Genomic DNA, 21,551 nt, shown 5'->3' on the forward strand with positions numbered 1-21,551 from the left:
CTGACTAACGAAATGTTCGGTAAGTACCCTTCCTTTAAATAGTTAATAAAAATTCCTTTCATTTCTCCGAAAACGTATATTTTCTTTATTTGTTTTTATTTTATATATTTAATTGTATTAGATGTACGATTAAAATATAATACATTTTTTATTTAAATTTATTTGTAATTTGTTAATTATTTTTAGCTACACCTACTATAAAACGCATAAAACTTTTATTCTAATTTTTTGTTGTTTATTTTCAATAATGCATAAAGATTTGTTTTGTTGTTACGAGATAAATGAGAGTATAGTTGTTGTTAGTTTTATTTATTTTTTTTAAAACAATTAACTAAATAAATTTACTATCGATCTGTGATATTGTTGCATAACTGAGTTCTAAGTGAAAAGAAAAAATATTCAGCAAATATATGAGATCAATAAAATGTTTTTGTTAGTAATTTTTTATATCGAGAATATAATATAAATCCTTTTTTACAGAAATACCTGAAGATTATTTGAAAGGCATATCAAATATTCATTTTTCAATTAATTCCCATAGAATATTTACCGAATATTTACCGAATATTTCTATAAATTTCCCGATAAGGTGGTTTTTGTTGTCTCCACATTTGAAGTATTTCGAAAAGTAGTTTAATTAGCATCTTTTCTTCATCAGAAGTCTATCTACTCCAATTGAATTAGTAGCTATTCTACTTGATATTCAAATGCAGTTCCTCTATAATAACATCGGACTCAACAGGCATTCGGATAGGTCTGCTGGAATATTTTCTGAACCATTCCGATTTTCAACTGAAAAATCGTTTTCCAAAATATTATCGTTATTTAGTTCCTCTATAATAACATTAGATTCAAAAGGCATTCGAAATAGAGTATCTGCTACAACATTATCTGTTATATTGGAAAATCGTATGCCTGGAGTTGAAGAGATTATCTCGCGAGACTTCCGCTTAAATCCATCATGATGGTGAAGTTCATATGCTTTTGCCGCGAAAACTACTGCCAAGCACACCTTTTCAATGACAGAATAATGTCTCTGGCCTGAATTCAATATTTGAGAATAAAAAGAGAGTGGGTTCTCTCCGCCACTATCATTCTTTTGGAAGATCACTGCTCCTATTTCAAATTCTGAGGCGTCGCGTTGAAAAACTCTCTTTAGGTTTGGAAAGGATTGCATTGCTTTTGGGGTCATCATTATGAAGCTTTTTTTAAGCTTTTTCTTGAGCTCAATATGCCAGAAGGCATACTTCAGATCGACACTACTGATATAATGGTATGAAGTATTGGGCTTAATATCCCATCGATATTCTGCAAGGATACGTATCTGTCACCGTTAGGACGGCATGTTTTCTCGCATCGAGGTAGAGACGGTTTTTATTCGATTTTCGTACTTTGAAAGAGCACTGTGCCTATTCCATATTCCGAAGCGTCACATTGAATAAAGAACTCTCTGCTAAAATCGGACGGTACTGATGTGAGAGAGTGTGTTTTAGGATAGGGACGGATTGCAATGTTTTTGGGTTCATCATTATGAACGTTTGCATCTTTTTTTAAAGTGTCCGTAGAAATAGAGGCGAAATTTTTTATAAATCTCCCGTACAAAGAGAACTTCGCACTTGACGTTTTCGGTGGTAGTATCCTTTTAATAACGCTTTTTAAGGACTAGTCTTCAACATTCCGCTACCAATTATGAATCCAAGATATTTCAACTCTCGGAAACAGAACAGCAGAATTGTTAAAGTTGCTCTTTGCAAGCATTTTGCTACTTCTTCTAATATGTTTAAGTGGTTTTCAAAGTCGTCTGCTATGATTAGGAGATCATCTATGTATATAAACACATTGGATTTCAGTCGTCCTGGTATAACCTTATCCATTAATCTACATAATTTTTGCACTGCATTGCAAAGGCCAAACGGAATGACACCGAATTGATGCAGTGGTTGACCTGGTCGACTGCAAAGGCTGTATATCGCTTTCCTTTTTCCTCCAGTTCAATTTGCCACGAAGCATACTTCAAGTCGATACTACTGATATAAAGGTTTAATTCAATGGGCTTAACATACCAACGATATTCTGCAAGGGGCAGGCATTTTCACTGTTAGAGCGTTAAGTTTTCTCGCATCGAAGCAGAAGCCATTCGATTTTCGTACTCGTAACTCTCAGAGCGAGCATATTATCTATCTCGTTGTACACAAATTCAATTTCAGCACCGTCTACCAATTTAATAGCATTTTTCTCAATAGGCATTCGAGATAGGGTGTCGGTTACATAATTTTTAATGAACCTTTCCGATGTGTTCAATTAAAAAATCGTATGCATGGACTTGAAGTGACCAACTTGGAAATCTTCCGATTAAATCGTTTAAGAACATCAGCGGTATATTCTTTGCTTCTTCCTCCAGCACAGGTATAACTTATTTCGACACTATTCATATAATGGGTTTGATCGATTCGCCTTAATATGCCATCAATATTCTGCAAGGGATACGCATACTTCACTGTTAGAACGTTAAGTTTTCTCCCATCGGAGGAGAAGCCATTCGATTTTCGTACTCGTAACTCTCAGAGCGAGTATATTATCTATTTCGTTGTACACGATTTCCTCGGCGGCTAGTGATCCTTGACAGGTAACAAAGGCTACAAATTCTAGTTTCATACAACCCAAACAAATATTTCTCTACAATTTTTCCAACATCCTGAACGGAAAAAAGTCTTAAATAAAAAGTCTTTAACTTTTCTTCATCCAGAGGTATTTTCGCATTTGTCCAATAAGGAATACCTTCTGATCCTTTTCACCCTTCCTAAATTGTATATTTTCTCACGAACTCAGTTATGAATTTTGATCGAAAGTAAACTAAAATAACGAGAAGAAAAAATAGGAAAAATACACGTGCGCCTAAATGTTTCGTTTAAATATTGTCAAGCATTTCGTGATGCTTTCTATATCGTTTATATTTTTTTAATTTGATAGTTTCTTAATAATAGTGTATATTTAATTAAATCCCAAAGAAAAAAGGTAATACATAATTTCACTCGACATTCAGCTTTCATTTTCTCTGTGTGGCACATTATCCAAAAAAATGAAAAAGAAGGATTTCTTTGCCCAAAAAACAAAATCTTATAAAAAAAGATCCAGTCATGAGATAAACTTATACAAGAAAAATTAAAAAAATAAATACATATTATTTAAATACAAACAAAATAACAAATGGAATACAAATATGTGTAGGGAAGGAGGGAAATAATTATTTTACGAGGATCGAGTAATTACACACATATGAGGAGGAGGGAGGAATGTTTGTTTTTTGACACAAGACTTGTTTACTTTTTTTCTGATATAGAGGAGGACAATCAATCACGTTAATCCATTACTATTTGGCCTTTCTTCATCTTAATTCAAAAAACTTAAAATATCCTGCTGACTTAAGGTATTCAAATTTCGACTATCCTGTGATTGTTGATTTGTTGCATTCATTGTTGATTGTGGCATCAGTGGTGTCGTTGACATCGATGCCGACGAATTCATCGACATGGCATTCATTGAATTCATGGAATTATTGACACCCCCCATTAAGGGTGTATTGGAATTTGTTTTCATTGCATTGTAGCCCGGTGGATAGATATAATCCACAGTGGGTCTTTGTAGCGTAAATGAATTGGCTGTGGTCGACGAAGAATTAGACATGGGTTGTTTATTTTGTTGTGATTGCTTGTTGCCGCCGAATGGATCCAAATCATCCAATGAAGAGAAATTATTATTGGGTGTGGTAGTTGGGGCAACAACAGCTGTTGTCATATTCGAACTAGATGGTGGTGGTAATTGATGATTCATTACCAATGGATTTGCACTATGCCATGAATTTTGTTGCCAATCATTGTTGCTGTTATTGCTATTACCAGTTGTTGGACTATATGGATTTGCCGGCAATATGGAATTTGTTGGCGGCTTGGCCAAGGTATTGTTGCCAATACCACTAAGATTGGAATTCATTAGTGAGGATAATATATCCGGTTTGGTGTTGGTTGTATTATGGGAGATCCTAAAAAAGAAAATAAAAGTATTAAAAAAAGCATTTTAAGTTTTTGAAGAACCTACTTCAATTGTTCTCGGGGTTTATTGTTTTGTTGATTTGTGGTCACAGTTGAAGAAGTAGAATTGTTGGTTTTATTGGCTGGCTGACTAATTGAAAATCCCGAAAACATATCGTCATCTGTCGATGGTGATGTCACTTTGCCCGTTGAAGATTTCTCCAATTCAGTGGCCAAAATTTCGGCAGCATCTTTGGGTCTAGAATAAAAAATAAATAAAAATAGAAATATAAATAGAATACAAATTTTGAGACTTTCAGACAACGAGACATTCAGTCTTTATAGACGAGCTGAAGGGAGTCTTTATGGACGAGCTGAAGGGAGTCTTTATAGACGAGCTAAAGGGAGTCTTTATAGACGAGCTAAAGGGAGTCTTTATAGACGAGCTGAAGGTCAGGGAGTCTTTATAGACGAGCTGAAGGTCAGGGAGTCTTTATAGACGAGCTGAAGGTCAGGGAGTCTTTATAGACGAGCTGAAGGACAGGGAGTCTTTATAGACGAGCTGAAGGTCAGGGAGTCTTTATATACGAGCTGAAGGTCAGGGAGTCTTTATAGACGAGCTGAGGGTCAGGGAGTCTTTATAGACGAGCGGAAGACCAGACAGTGTATATAGATGAGCTGAGTCTTTATTGAAAAGCTGAAGGCCATGGAGTCTTTATAGGCGAGCTGAAGGCCATGGAGTCTATATGGACGAGCTGAAGAAAAAAAAGAGTCTTTGTAGACGAACTGAAGATAGCAAAACGTCAACCCTACTACAGAAAGACATTCTGATCTTCTCGTCCTCTATATGGAGACCTTCTGGTCTTCTATAAGAAGACATTCAAGACTCCTATAAAAAGAGCTTCTGGTCTTCTATGGGTAGAAATTCATTTCTCCTATGAGAAGAGCAGATTAAAAAGAAATTCTAATAGAAGACGTACAGTTCTCCTATTAAGAAGGCCTCTGGTCTCATATTACGAAGACCTTCTGGTCTTTTATAAGAAGACCTACAGTTCTCCTATTAAGAAGGCCTCCTGATCTCATATCAAGAAGACCTTCTGGTCTTTTATAAGAAGACCTTCAGATTTACTATGAGAAGACCTTGTGGTCTCTTATTAAGAAGACATTTTGATATTATATATGAAGACATTATGACTTTCTTCTATGTAATGACCTTTTGGGATTTGCTCTACAAGCACGTAGTCTTATCAACAAAGCTAGGTTCACAAAAATACACACATTATACGCACAAATAATCATCAATATTGACTTACTTATTATCTCTTTGTATTGTTGATAGCTGTTCCAATTTTTCTCTTTGTTCTTTTTCTACACGAGCAAACATTTCCTTGATCAAGGCAACAATTGTATTGAATTGAGCAATAGTTAGACCATTTTCAACACTCAAGGGGATTAAAAATGGTATGCATTTGTGGGCCATAACATCTTTGGTGATGCCCAGTTTGGTGTTGGTCATGGCAATTTTATAGATACCTAAAAAAGGAAAACAATATTTTTTTTTAATTAAGTAAAAAAGTGAGAGAAGATAATACCCACCAATAATGGCCATAATAATAGCTGGTTCACGACTTTGTATTTGTTGCAGAAATGGTAAGATTTCATCCAACACCAACCATTTATCTAAATTTTCCAACAGTTTGCCAATCGATATAAGGCAATTCACTTTAACCGATACATTGGTCGATATTAAACACAGCTTTTTAATTCGTGGTATAACAGAATTTTTCATTGCATTATAATCGATGAGTGTCGAGAATGTTGGCAATACATTTAGACACAATTCTTGTATTTGCGGCATATCACATTCCAACGAACGATAGAGTAACGGTAGCACATGCAATTTCACCTCTTCGGCTGGTGTTAATTTTAAAAGTAAATCCATTTTTTGCATAAATATCAAGAGAATTTGTATGGGATCGGTGAGTTTAAATATTGGTTTTAGGTGGGGTAGGATATGGTCACAGTATTCTTTTTGGCTACTCATTTCGGCAATGAGCAAAACATTGGGTAGTACGAATGGGATCATGGGCGAATTGACAAATTCTTTAACCAAATATGGTAAGATCGAATGGAGATTAACGCGGTGCGGTAGTGTAGGTATTATTTGGGGTAGACCTTTATAGAATTTGGATTTTTGTAAATTATCCCATTGATAGAGGGAATCTAAATAGCTGAGGGTTTTAACGCCAACATCATGGAAATAGGTTACCTGCAAATATAATGAAGAAAGGAAAGTAATTTTAGATATAGAATTGAATATAATTTAAAGAAATAAATACGATATAAAAGCAGACATATAGGTATGGAATTGAAAGAATAGTTTTGAAAGAGCATCTAGGCCTATGCGAGGATTTTGTACTGCCCTTTGCTAGACTCCCTCTGGTAGATTATGCATAAAACCTTATTCCGTAAAATATTCCACTACTGAGATTTATTTTTAAAAATATAGACTACCCTTTGCTGGGGTAGCATGTTCTCCGCGCAATATTATTCCACTACTGAGATTTATTTTTTTTAATAAAATAGTATTTTTCCTATTTGTATCACTCACCTCTCTTAAATCATGCAATTTGGGTCTTAAATGTGGACTGGGATGTAGCAATGCCTTTAAACTTTCCGTCAATTCACTGGGTACCGCATTCATGGGTGGATACTTACGTTGATTTAAATCATTGGCATGCCTTCGGAATGCACTATAATCTGAACCGAATAATTTCAATGGTTTACCAGCATAGATGGTAAATATTAGAATACCCAAGGAGAACAAATCACTATCCGTCGAATTGATATTATTCAAAGCAATTTCAGGTGCCGTATATTCCAAACTGGGTTGTGCCAACATATGCATCGATGTCGAATACTCCTTGCATGGCCAATAGGGTTTACCATCCGGTTGTGGTTGATTGGCAACACAAAAATCAAAACCAAACAATTTCCAGCTACGATTCTTATTGATGACAATCGTTTCGGCGCAAATATTACGATGAACAATTTTGGCATCATTGTGAAGGAATTGCAAACCATCGAACAGTTGAAGGAGACCATGGCGTATTTCGACATCGTAAAGCTTCTTCTCCGCCCTCACCTGATCTCCCACCACATTAGCTAGGGAGGCGAAAACGGGTTCTGTTGCAAATGCCAATGAGTCACGACTTTCCTCCAAAGGATGTTGCACCGTCAGCACATGGGGATGGCGTATTTTTGTTAGCTGTTGTACACCACGACGCAATGTTTCCAATATAGCCTCTCGATCCTCCTTAGACCATCGATCCAGCGACCGTTTTTCGAATACAAACACCGATACTTCCTGTTTCGTGGATTTCTTATACCCGTTATAGACTTTCCACAGCAGACCCACCCCAGCCGTGCACACTTGATCTAATACTTCGTATTCACGGGTAACCATATTCCCGGGGAGGGCATTGGACAGTTGTGACACTGTTGTGTGTACAGTTGAATAGAATTTGTTAATAACATCCATCCTGTTTTCGTTTTTTTCTCACTTCCAGATGTTAAATTTTTTTTAATTGGGGTTTTTGGGTTAATTTGTTGTTGTATTTTTTCTTTTTGTTTTCGTTATGTTTATTGCACTTTAGTTACAGGTTTTTTGGGAGGTTTTCTGATAAGGATACTAGCAATACAATTTTCTTTTTTCTAATCCTTAATATTTTCCTAGATTTTCTAGTATTTTTCTCCCCTTTCTTTTTTCTTTCTGTTTTGCGTTTAGGGATGTGAAGGTCGATATTTGACTAATCGCCTTTAGGTGTTGAATAGTATAGAGGGGAGTAGACACAATTAGTTTTGAATGACAATGGCAAAATTTTCAACATTGACGTGTCGGTGTTCGAAAATACGACAACTGAAATGTTGTTGAAGCTGTGTTATTTAAACAATTTGGGTGTATTTTTTATGGCCATAGACATCGTTTTTAGCCGTTTTGTTATGATATTGATTTCTTCAAACTGCATATGCTAAAAAAGTTCGCAGAATTCCAAATTTTAATAAAACTTTATTAGAACACAATAAAAAAGAATTTTTGTATTTAAGTACAAAGCTTTTCATATTAGGAATATACGAAATAAATCGTAGCAATGGGTTTGACAGTTTTTTTGTGATAATCAGTTGACCTGTTCGAATTGAGTCTGAATGTACTGAATATGAAAAAACTAGATTTTAGCCACTGTCATAAAGCGGATTTTCAAAACACATATATTTGATCTGAACCTAGTCATTGATTAAGGGCGTTTTTTTAATCAGCGCTTAGATTAAAAAAAATGATCGAGATTTAAAATCACAAGCGTGGATTTTAAAATATATGTTGTAGGACCTTTTGAACCATAAGCAAACATCTTTAAACGCATTTTTTGTATGACCTTCCGAACCATACATTTCGGTCTTGTGCGCATCTTCATCCATTCTTACAAGATGGCCCAATATTATTTGAAAGATCTTTCAGGACCATAACCTTAGATTTTTAATATTTTTTGTTGGAAATTATTTTGGAGGAACTTCACGACTATTAATGCGTTTTTTAAAGATGTAAAGCTGTCTTATGACAGAACGGTTATTCATAAGCCGAATTAAAAAAAGATTTCCAGGAGCGTCGGTGTTGTGCGCATCTCATCTAATTTGAAAGACCATTTTCCGAGATGTTGTGTTCTACTTGATCGTTCCATCAAATTCGCGGCTTTCCTGTTCTTCGTGAACCATCACTTGGCTCGCGTTTATATGGCTTTTGAGCTGGGACATCTTCCGGGGAATTTTTCTCTCAAACACTCCAGGTGCTGTCTCATCTGCTTGCCCAAGTACCCATGCTTCAGATCCATACAACAGCACGGGTAATATCAGCGTCTTGTAGAGCGTGAGTTTGGTCTGACGGATTTCAAATCTGATGTTGTTAGTTTTGTTTATGGCGGTACCGAGGTATATAAAATCGTTCACTACCTCGAAGCTGAAATTTTCAAGTTTATTGGACTTTTACGCGTTGATACCATCAGCTTGGTCTTTTCGCCATTTACTGCCAGTCCCACTTTTGCAGACTCCTTCTCAATTCGTTCAAAGGTGGATGTTTACGCTCGCAATGTTAGACCCATTACCCAAGTTTTGTTTTTTCTGCAGTTTGGAGTGGGCAATTCTTTGCCATTGTGCTTCTATAATATTATCGGGACAAGAAGTGCTTTCGTCAAGCAGGTGGGTAAGTTGAGCGGAGTGGACCTCGGCTGCCTGTTGTGTTTGCAGCTTTTCGACGTTGAGCATTCGTGTTGTGTTAGATCGCGCCTTTGCTGCAACATTAAGACGAGTGCGAACCTTGGCTGCTACAAGGTAGTGGTACGAATTGATATTCGCTCCTCGGATCGATCGAACATCTAATACACTGGATGAATGCCTTCCGTCTATTACAACATAATCAATTTGATTTTTCGTTGCTTGATCAGGAGAAATCCAGGTGGCCTTGGGTATATCGACTCACTATTTCAACGGGTGATGAAAATAGCTACCCCAGGTGACACCGCGAGGAGGCTAGTGTCCTCAATTGAGATAAAAGAGGGACCAATATAGGCCTGGGCTTCGCCATGTTAAAGCCAACCAGAGCCGTTGCTTGGTATCTATCATCCCCTACGAAACCCTGCCATTTAGGCCTATTAATAGGCCTTAATTTGATATTTAATGGTATTTTCATCACCTAATCGGATTTCAATTTCTTTCAAGGCATATTTTACAAGTAAACTATTATGATTTGTTCAAAATTAAAGGCGTTTTGACATCGTGAGAAAATATCAGTCGGTTTTCCTGGACATAACCCTGAAAAGATTAAGAAATTGACACCAAAACGACATTTATATTAGAATTTTTACCGGATTAACCTAATCTATGAGGATTTAATTGACATGTATGAAATGGAATTGACAATTGAAACCCACAGGGTTAACGGAATCCGGTATAAACGTACTACAAGTTTAAATTATAATATTGTCAAAAACTGATATTAGTTTTTGATGTATTAAAAATGGCAATGCTGGAGTTTGGTTTTCTGGGACACAAACCCTACAACAGTCTAACTAAGAGAACGAAATATAGATGGCGCTAGGAAACAAATGACAAGCACTGACTTTGGCCGTATGTCATAGAAACATTTTATAGCTCTGCTTTATCGAAATATTCGTTTTAGATGCCAAATATTTATTTGGACCGTATCCGATTCAGACAATTCAATTTGAAAGGAGGAAATATATCTTACCAATTTTAAATCAGATTCGAAGAAGGGGAATATAGATCCACACCTTCAGGTAATTTATTTCAAATCTCTCGGTATCTTTAGAGATTTTGTTGTGTATAAAAAGCTCTGTCCGATCAAACTTAACGACATTTTAAATTGTTTTTATAAAAACAAGGAATTTTCTGTTATCACGTATTCCCCTTAAACACATGTAATATGTCACGTGACGCGGTATGTACCTGAGCATTTTCTCATGAGGTGATTGTACTTCATAAATATGCGATTAAAATCACGACGGAGTTTAACTCCTTTATGGAAATTTTCTAAAGACTCTGAGTCATAACGAACGATATCCGTCGTATACAAATATGCACATCGCGAGAGAGGTATATTAAACAAGGATGAGTTCTGGTTAAACAAAAAGCCTGATCATCGTTTATTGTTCCCTGTGTTGGAGGGTTTGTTACTACACTTGACGGCATGATCGGTCAGTCAATACAGTTTGGTGTAAAGTACATTTGTTTGCTGTGTTCAAATTTGACAACGCGACTGGAATTTTTAATTAATTTCGAACAAAAAATAAAAGTGCCCACTCACATGCTTCAGAAGAACAGGGAACAGAATTGTCTGGGGTTTTAAAAAGAAATCGAAAAAAATCTGATTGAGTTATATGCGGTTTTTTTGTGTGAATTCCCGTTGGTGGTATTTTTATCTTCTTTGTCACTACATTTGACGAATGATCGATATATGCCTGTCCACTTTAACCACGTTCAGTTGTTTTTGTGGCAAAAGAAACAAGTGGAGGTAGAGGAAGGTTAATTTTTTATTAGGGATATTACACTAATAAAAAATTAATATAGAAAGCTAATATGCTAATATTAGCAATTTTTTGTGCGTAATTATATTATTAGGTGAGTCATAAAAATAATATGACAGATTGGGAAGAGTTTTAGGATGAATATGACAGGATGCGATTCAGCTCTTCTTTTTTGAACACCTGTTGGAGGGTGAAAAACATATTTGCAAAATATAAGTCCCAATATAGGTCCATCTAATTTTATGTCTTTTAATTATTCAAGCCTAATTTTCGGTCCAAATCGAGATGTACAGGAGTCATAATGAAGTCCGAAAATTCTACCAACGGGTAAAACACCAAACCGAAGGCTTTGGTGCAGGCACATCCTCCTGTAGAGATAAAGAAGGAAACCTGGTGACAGATACAGACAGCGTGCATACAGACAGCGTGATGAGGATGGAAGGAGCATTTTGAAAAACTTCTGGTATCAAATAGTAGCAGTTAAGTAGATACCCCAGAACCAATAATAGATGACGGTATAGAGTGTATACAACCTAGCCAAAATGAAGTCAAAATAGTAATAAATCGGCTGAAGAATAATAAAACAGCAGGTGCCGATGGGCTACAAGCCGAACTACTCAAGACTGGTGGTCAGATGCTGATAAGGAGCATGCACCAGCTGATTAGTACAATTTGGCTAGAAGAATGCATGCTCAATGATTTGAATCTCAGCATCATATGTCTCGTGTACAAAAAAGGAGACAAGACGATATTTGCCAACTATAGAGAATTAAGTATCCTTCCCATCGCATATAAAGCGTACTGTGTGAACAACTGAAGCCAATGGTCAATGACATTATTGGACGATACCAATGCGGCTTCAGACCTGGCAAATCCACCATTGACCAGATTTTCACTCTGCGCCAAATCCTGGAAAAAAACCCAACGAAAAACACATTCCACCTATATTCGTTCAGAGGGGTTTAAAACCATATCTGCGTTTGGCATTCCTGCGAAATTATTTTGGCAATGCAGGATAACTTTAACTGGCACAAGATCAGCAGTTAAAGTCGGAAAGGACCTCTCGGAGCCCTTTAATACCGAACGAGGATTCAGACAAGGTGACAGTTTGTCGTGTGACCTTTTTAACATTCTGCTGTAAAAGGTCATACGAGAGGCAAAAGTGAACAGATATGGCACTCTGTACACCAAACAACACATGTTAATCGCCTACGCCGATGACATCGACATAATGGGTAGAACACTGAGAGCGGTAACAGCCACCTTTGAACAAATTGAGAAGGAGTCTGCCAAAGTGGGTCTGGCAGTAAACGGCGAGAAGACCATGCTGATGGTATCAACGCGCAAGACGTCCTTGGACCAACTGTGGAACTTGAGAACTACATCTTCGAGACGGTCAAAGATTTTATATACCTTCGTACCGCCATAAACAAAACGAATGACATCAGTTTTGAAATTCGGAGAAGGATAGTGATGGCCAACAGATGCTACTATGGTCTGAGCACACAACTCAAAAGCAAGGCCACCTTCCGCCAGACCAAACTCACACTCTACAAGACGCTGATACTACCCGTGCTGTTATATGGATCTGAAGCATGGGTACTTACGCCAGCAGATGAGGCAGATCTTGGAGTGTTTGAGAGAAAAATTCTCCGAAAGATCTATGCGTTGACGGTGAATATCACCATCGACATTGTTAGACATGATGTGAGAATGGAGAATGGATGAAGATGCCCCAGCCCAGAAGGCATATAAAAGCGAACCAGCTGATGGTTCACGCAGAAGGGGAAGCCAAAAATACGATGGAAAGATCAAGTCGAATACAACATTGCCGAAAATGGTCTTTAAAATTGGAAAAACTTCGCAAAAGACCGACCGACGCCTGGAAATCTTTTCTAAGCTCGGCTTATGGTACGAAAGTTCTGTCACAAACCAGCTAAGTAAGTAAGTAATTATCGGTCCCTGTTGATTGGAGGAATTTTTAATGTCCACTTTATTAAAAAAAGAAAAAAAAAAATAGTAAAGAAAGTTCAAAAGTCGGACGGCGTCGACTATATGATACCCTTTACCACTATGGGTACATACATACATGAAATGCTCCCTTTGTGTGCCTTGGGCGCCATTTATGTAAAAAGGGAGAAAACTTCATATTTGAGCTTTATCTCAATCTTTATCTCAATCGCAAAATGTTTTGTCAATCTGACTAAATTTGGGTTATTGGTGCCCAATTTATCAGATGAAAACCCAGTAAGGAAAGTTCAAAATTCGGGCGGGCCGACTATATGATACCCTTTACCACTTTGGTGAAGACATGCTAATATATACAATATCTGTAGATAGAACAGACATATAATCGTTAGAGGAGCATTAAAAGGGAATCGGGCGAAACTAAATGTGAGATCGACATAGATATTTGAACCAAATAAAAACACATACCATTCAGAAATCAGAGAATGCATGTCAATCGGATTCTTTTGTGAACCATTTATATGAAATCGAGGAAAATAATGTATGTGGAGCTATATGTAAATCAAGACCTAATTGAGCAACCGTAGCATATACCATTTGTTTGGTATGCTGCAGCACAGTGCGCTGTCCACAATTTTATTTTTGTATTAATCGTTCAAACCTTGGGGAGCTTTATCTAAATCTACTCCGATATTCCCCAATTTCAATAGGGTTTGTCCTTGGGCAAAATAAGTGTCCCGTGCCAAATTTCATCCAAATGTCTGTTACAAACATATGCACAAAGAACCAGTAAGGAAAGTAGTAAAGTCGGACTGGGCCGACTATATGATACCGTTCACCACTTTGGGTACATTCTACATATGTATCCTAACAGACGTAGCGTGTTTGTTATATATCTATATCTGAACCGATTTCAGGGAAACTTGCCAGAGTCTAATTTATAATACTTCAGTCCGGGACCGCCGGGCCGCGCCCCTGCGTACGTCCATGATGGGAGCTATATCTAAATCTGAACCGATTTTCACGAAACTTTGAACACATCATTCTAGACTTAATTCAGTACACTATGCCAAATTTCGTGCAAATCGAAAGATATATAGGGACTTTGGTACACCATTTACCTTAAATCGGACGAAGATATATACGGGAGCTATATCTAAATCTGAACCGATTTTCACGAAACTTTGCACAAATCATTCTAGACTTAATTCAGTACGCTATGCCAAATTTCGTGCAAATCGAAAGATATATAGGGACTTTGGTACACCATTTACCTTAAATCGGACGAAAATATATATGGGAGTTATATCTAAATCTGAACCGATTTTCACTTTGCACACATCATTCTAGACTTAATTCAGTACGATATGCCAAATTTCGTGCAAATCGAAAGATATATAGGGACTTTGGTACACCATTTACCTTAAATCGGACGAAGATATATACGGGAGTTATATCTAAATCTGAACCGATTTTTTCCCAATTTCAATAGGGTTCGTCCTTGGGCCAACCAAATGAGCTGTGCCAAATTTTAATCCAATTCGAATCACAAATGCGACCTGTACTTTGTTTACAATTTAACAATGACAGACGGACGGACGAACATGCATAAATCGACTCAGAAAGTGATTCTATGCATATTCTCAAAAGGGACCATGGGTCTATCTCGATTATTTTTGCCTGTTACAAACATGCGTTAATTCAGTAGGTTACTTGAAGTCGATCGTATCTTTAGTTGCTTAAGTAGAATTGCTAGTGAAGCTTTTAGGAGTACGGATTTACTTAGTGGAGGTGGTCTTCGTACGCAGCTATATTGCAAAAAGCATATGGGCTGCCTTCACCGGGTGGATGGGTGCTCAAAATACATTTTATAAAATACGCTGATACTGCCCGTGCTCCTGTATGGATCTGAATCATGGGTAATTGAGCAAGCAGATGAGAGTGGGTACTTGAAGACAATCGGACCTTTAGTTGCTTAAATCAAATTGCAAGAAAAGCGTGTAGGAGAATAGTTAAACTTAGTGGAGATGGTCTTCGTCATAATGCAGAAAGGCGTATGGGTATACTGCCCGTGTCACTGTACGGATGTGAATCATGGGTAATTGTAGCAAGCAGATGATGCAGTGAATTTAGTAGGGTACTTGAAGACGATCGGACCGTTAGTTGTTTAAGAAAAAAAGCTAGAGAAGCGTTTAGAAGGTGGTCTTCGTACACAGTCATACTGCAGAAGGACGCTTGGGCTATTTCTAACTGATGTATGGGTGCTCAAAATAGTATAAAGTACGCTAATACTCATACTCGTACTCTTGTATGGATCTGAAGCATGGGTAATTGAGCAAGCATATGAGGCAACATTTATGGTGTTTGAGAGAATAATTCTCCGATAGATTTATTCACCGATTTGCATCGGTGAATATTGGCTCCGAACGATGTGTAGCTACTGCGTTGGCTAGTTCGCGTTATGCGAATGAATGAGGGTGCCTCAGTTCAAAAGGCATATAAAAACGAGCCAACTGATAGTTCACGCAACCACTGAGCTTCAAAGCATCCAAACGCAATTAACACTGGTGGTCTCCAATATTCTAGATATTTCGAATTTTTACAATATATGATTATAATCGAAGCCTAGTTTTATAGCTTCCCAGCAATGGCCTTGTTAAATTAACATATAGGCTATTTGACAATTTAACACTTTATTAGCATTCTAATCGTTTCACATTATTTCAAATCGTTCTTTTCCATCAGTCGAAAAAAATCGAATTCAACACAACACATGCCTTCAGTTTATGCCCCATAAAAAACAGTTCAAATTTTGAATTGCAAGTTCAATGTCTTTTCCAGGCAATCCTCACAAACATCTATTTGTCGGACTTCATTTCACGGTAATTATTTATTACCTTGGCAATGACAATGACCAGTGTCATTGCTCCCAATTTTTTGTTACAGTGCTACAACTATGATCATGTTGATGACGCACAGTGGTTTTTTAAAAACAAGAAAATTGTGCATCAGCCGGGAAAATATTCCACAACTTCGTGATACGAAATTACGCCACTAACACAGGGAAGTAATAAAAATCCGCTATTTATTTTTCTGGAAAGTGTAGCAATGCGTTATTTGTTTTTGCGTTATTTCTCCGTCCGAAAGCCGGTGCGCGTAGCTTCCCATTTCTTTCGATTAAACTTTAAATTAAGCTATAAATCCTTTTTAACGACTTTGTTTGTTTTGTATCTGTCGTTTTTTTTTTGTTTTGAATTTTCTTCTTAAAATAAAGTTGTCTAAATTTAAGTCACGATTTGTGCACAAAATGTTTTATGCAAACGAACAAACAAACATTCCAGTAGCTTGATTTATATCACACCGAACCACAAAGGCAAAGCAACAAGTAATTGCGGGTGGTGGTGTAATTTTGATTCTTGCTTCGTGGAGTCTTTGCCACAGAATGTTAGTCATCGGAGGAGTTTAGTTTATAATCTATAGAGCAGGTAGGTATCTCAATACATCAAGTTGGACATATGTTGATCAATATCCTACAAATAGGATAATGGATGCAAATGACTCATCAGGGAATGTAAAATCCAAATTTCAGTGCGATATAGAACATTTCTTGTCAATCGGACAAACATAGGATCTGTAATACACCATTTAAAGTTGTAAATGATTTTGGGGTCTGTTTCTATCTCGAATCTACCAAAAAATTCATGGGACACCGAGCTACTTTGCAGCTTGTTCCTATTCCTCTGTCGATGTCATTCTATTCATTGTTAGGCACTGTGGGGGATTGGATTTCAGTTGCAACAGCTTCCACTTTAGTCATCGATGTGCCGATGACACGTCTCCTGCCGTTGATTTTGTGTTTAGCTCATTCTTTGACTTTGGATTTCCTTTGTCGTCGCCTGGGTGGATGCCCCGGCAGAGGTAGCCACTGTACCCAAGGTAGGTTAGGTTAGGTTTGGGGATGTGTCCATTGTGATCATCCACGAAAATAAAGAGATATGGAGATATCTATAGGGGAGAAAAGATGGGGAGATAGGAAGAGATGAGAAGCTGACAAGAAAGTGTGAGAAGGTAAGTATGAAATAGTATCGATGGTTATAGAGATCGGACAAAAGATATTTTACGTGTCAAGGTTGCACTTTCCCAAACACTTTAGGTTTTTATACCCTTCACCACACTGTGGTACAGGGTATTATGTCTTGGTGCATATGTTTGTAACAGACAAAAGGAAACGAGATAGACACACGGTTCCTTTTGAGAATATGCATAGAATCACTTTCAGAGTCGATTTATGCATGTCCGTCCGTCTGTAGATGTTAAATTGTAAACAAAGTACTCGTCGCATTTATAATCCGATTTGGATGAAATTTGGCACAAGCCACTTATTTGGCCCAAGGACGAACCCTATTGAAATTGGGAAAAATCGGTTCAGATTTAGATATAGCTCCCATATATACTTTCGTCCGATTTAAAGTAAATGGGTCTCCAAAGTCCCTATATATCTTTCGATTTGTATGAAATTTGGCACAGACTACTGGATTAGGTTCAGAATGATATGTGCCAAGTTTGGAGAAAATCGGTTCAGATTTAGATATAGCTCCCATATATAGTTTCGTCCGATTTAAGGTAAATGGGGCACCAAAGTCCCTCTATATCTTTCGATTTGCATGAAATTTGGCACAGAGTACTAAATTAGGTCCAGAATGATGTGTGCTAAGTTTCGCGAAAATCGGTCCAGATTTCGATACAGCTCCCGTATATATTTTCGTCCGATTTAATGTAAACTGGCCACCAAAGTCCCTATATATCTTTCGATTTGCACAAAATTTGGCTTAAAGTACTGAATTAGGTCAAGAATGACGTGTGCCAAGTTTCGAGAAAATTGGGTCAGATTTATATATAGGTCCCATATATACTTTCGTCCGATTTAAAGTAAATGGGTCTCCAAAGTCCCTATATATCTTTCGATTTGCACGAAATTTGGCATAGGGCACTGAATTGGGTGCAGAATGATGTGTGCTAAGTTTCGTGAAAAACGGTTCAGATTTAGATATAGCTCCAATATATATTTTCGTCCGTTTTAATGTAAATTGTGCACTAAAGAACCAAAGATTGGCTAAAGTCTATTTGAAAAGTATGAAATCAATGTTCCTTCGAAAAGAAGATATCTGTAAAGATACATATGTAGAATATCCCCAAAGTGGTGAAGGGTATCATATAGTCGGCCCAGTCCGACTTTACTACTTTCCTTACTGGTTAATTATGCTGTAGATTAGGACAGGTTCAGTTGTTGAGATGAAACTAAGATTCGGTGGAAAATGTGCTCCCTCTAGTCTGTGCCGCCTGTAAGCCAGGTCTGGATAGTGACACAGGAGATGCTCAATTGTGTCCGTCTCCTCCTCGTCAACGCAGAGTCTACAGATATCATTTGCATCGTGGTCCCATTTACTAGTAACGGCCTGATATTGCAATGACCAGTAATGATTCCTGTCATTACTCTTATTTCAGCTTTGCTCAGGTTCAACAGTGAGTGTGTCTTTTTGGTAAACAGAGTCGGCCAAATAGATTTTGACACATTGTACCTAGGTTCGTTGTGCCAAAATTCATAGGCTCTGTCGTCGGGTCAGAGTTTCATTTATGTTTGAGGCGTTCTCAAAGTTCCGGTAAAGATAACATATGGGTGGTTTGATTGGATCATCAATTGCTAGATCTATGGATTGAGATCCTCGTCTAGCTAATTCGTCTGCTCTTTCATTACCCATGATGTCATGGTGTCCTGGTACCCAACACAGCCGATAGCTGTAAGTAAGTTCTTCCCAAGCTGTTCTGTAGGTTAACTTAATGCCTAGCCTTTCACAGTATACGCCAGCTCCTGTACCTTCTACCATCATGTATCCGTCTGTATAGAAAGCCAGACTGTCCAGAGGAGGGTTACTCCGATTCAATTCGTCTCTACTAGGAATAACGACATCTACATCGTCAAATCTCAGGACTGGTGACATATAGTCGCTTAGTTTTACGCTTTGATCCAATGTCATACCTGGTTCGTTCAAGATACAATCATGTCCAAAGGTACAACTTTGCCAGAGATTTTGTTCATGAATACTTAGCACACTACGTGCTCAAAAATACAACAACCACAAGGAAACGATATGCGTTTGTGGCTTTAAGTTCAACATTGCTTTAGGGTACTACGTGCGGCCTGACACTTAATGCTGAGGCCCAGAGGCTGCTTGTCAGCTGCTTGTACTCCTCATGGCACCTGTTATTAAAATCGAGGCGGCTCTTTGTACCTTATCTAATTTGCTGGATGTCAACATGTTGTGCAGGCTGTTCCACCAAACAAGACAACCATAGGAGAGGATGGGCCTTACCAAGGTGTTATACAACCAGTGTATAGTCGATGATTTTAGCCCCCAACTTTTCCCAATGGAGTTCTTGCATGCATAGCCCGTTCCTCAGCGTTCCTATTCCATATTAATTGACAGTCCAGGATTGTGCTAAGGCACTTTGCTTCGGGTGACAAAAGAAGCTGCACTTCATCCAGTGTTGGTGGAGCAAAAACGCCGAGCTTAGGCTTCCTATTGAAAATTACCACTTCCGTCTTTGTTGGATTTACACCAAGGCCGTTTGCCCTGGCCCAGCGTGATCATGTTGAAGTCCTTATCTATATTTTCCATACGCCTTCCTATCCATCGCTTTCTTTGGTTTGATACTTTTGGATGTAGGAACGCCAGCGAGGATTCCAATGTGACTTTGGAGCACTTCGATCCCTTCGGAAGCCTTTTACCTCGGAAGTAATGGCTTGTTGACTGACACACCCTACGTCCTCTCTCCACTTAAGGTAGAGTGCTAATGACAGTGACATCCACAACATCTAACATTGGGTTATCATTCCCTATGTCGGCTGGTATGCTCTCCAGGTGGAAGTTGCCATGGCACATGCACGAACATACTTTCATTGATTTGTGAGAAGAGTCCTTGATCGAATACGAGTTCATATTCCGAGTATTCGCACTTGTGACGTTTGAGATCAGCCGAAGAAATTGTTTTAGTTTTTGCGGGTTTTGTTTGAGACTCCATAGATATTGGATAAGTGGAGGACCTGAGGTCGACCATGGCATAACCCCCATTCCATGGCAAGGATTTGGTACCAAAACCTAATACTCATCGGGTTGCCCAGGCTTCGTCCGAATACGGTCCGAACCCTGACTACAAACCATATACACTAATGACAACGAGTTAGTATAACACACCCGCGTTTTGGGGTCATCCTTTAGGGAAGGAGACTAGGAACCCTTATGTGTTGTTAATTATAGGGGCGTCAAAAGCACTTCGCATCGTCCATCCGGGTATTTTCTGTTATTTTTTTTTTTAATACACATCTACCCATTAAACAATATTGGGCATTCCACTATTCGCAATCTGTGGGCGCTTCCGATAACTTTCAGCTATGATTCCGCTAGCGCGCATAAGCTTAAGTAGCACTGTGTCACAGTGTTTCAAGATTATATCTGCAATTCATATGTAACTTATACTTATCTTGAATAGAGTAGGCCTGGAATTTTATCGGACATGCAAGTTCCTCAGAACAATCTTTGACTGGGAAGTCGACAAAAAAATCCAACATGTTTTTATAAAAATCGAAAAGAACATCGATTGAATTTGTACCAGGGCTGAGTTAGTACTGCTCCCTATGAAGCGTAAAATCTGGAACTATCTCTGGCAGGCAAATACATCAGAACAATACCTGACTGGGGCATAGTTAAAAGACCTTGTCTCCAGATTCACTAAGTTGGATGAGTGAATTTCTATAATATCTTCACAGTGTCTTAGACGTTCTATAGATCCGAGAATATCGATTTGGACCATTGCATCTGGCCACGTAGCGAACAATTCGTTTAATATCGTCGTTTAATAAAGATAATGAATGTCTTGATGTGGGTCTCTTGTGTATGGGAGAGAGAAGTTATTTCAACAGATATCTATTTTTGTATATATCCCTGTGTAATAAAGACCTGGTGGCATTAAAAATCGATGTCCAATCACCAACACCTGCAGTAGTCACAGTCTATTGTGTACCGTCTTCATTTATTTAAATGTTTCAACGTAAATATCAATCCGATGTGTATACAGTTTCCACTTGTTTCTGTGTGCTTTACAATATTTGTTAACTCAAAACTAAAAGTTAACTGAAAGGGTAAACATGCGGCACCGCACAAAGTTTACAACAAACTTCGACATACTGAGGACAGCGTTTTATTATATAAAAGTTTTGAGTATGACAAATAATGTGGTTTTGACAGACAAACAATAAAAATATGACATTTGCAGTTGAGTTCTCAAATATACATAATGGTTCGAATATTGCGAGCGGCAACATTCACCTTTGAACGAAAGTGGGACTGAAAGTAAATGGCGAAAAGACCAAACTGATGGTATCAACCCGCAAGACGTCCAGTAG

General features: G+C 37.8%; 1 protein-coding gene across 1 annotated transcript; it reads right to left on the minus strand.

The window, feature by feature from the left end:
* Positions 1-3,390: 3,390 nt before the first annotated feature.
* On the minus strand, positions 3,391-7,569 carry LOC133327351 (SCY1-like protein 2). Its single transcript, XM_061535910.1, has 5 exons — positions 6,640-7,569; positions 5,625-6,297; positions 5,342-5,561; positions 4,096-4,287; positions 3,391-4,039 (listed from the first exon to the last, which is right to left on the minus strand). The coding sequence occupies exons 1-5, from the start codon at positions 7,567-7,569 to the stop codon at positions 3,391-3,393; spliced, it is 2,664 nt and encodes an 887-aa protein (XP_061391894.1).
* Between the last annotated feature and the right edge of the window lie 13,982 nt (positions 7,570-21,551).

This window comes from Musca vetustissima, unplaced genomic scaffold (genome assembly GCF_032173495.1).
Source record: "Musca vetustissima isolate MV318-11 ecotype Yass unplaced genomic scaffold, APGP_CSIRO_Mvet_v1 utg8614, whole genome shotgun sequence".
Classification (NCBI taxonomy): Eukaryota; Metazoa; Arthropoda; class Insecta; order Diptera; family Muscidae; genus Musca; species Musca vetustissima.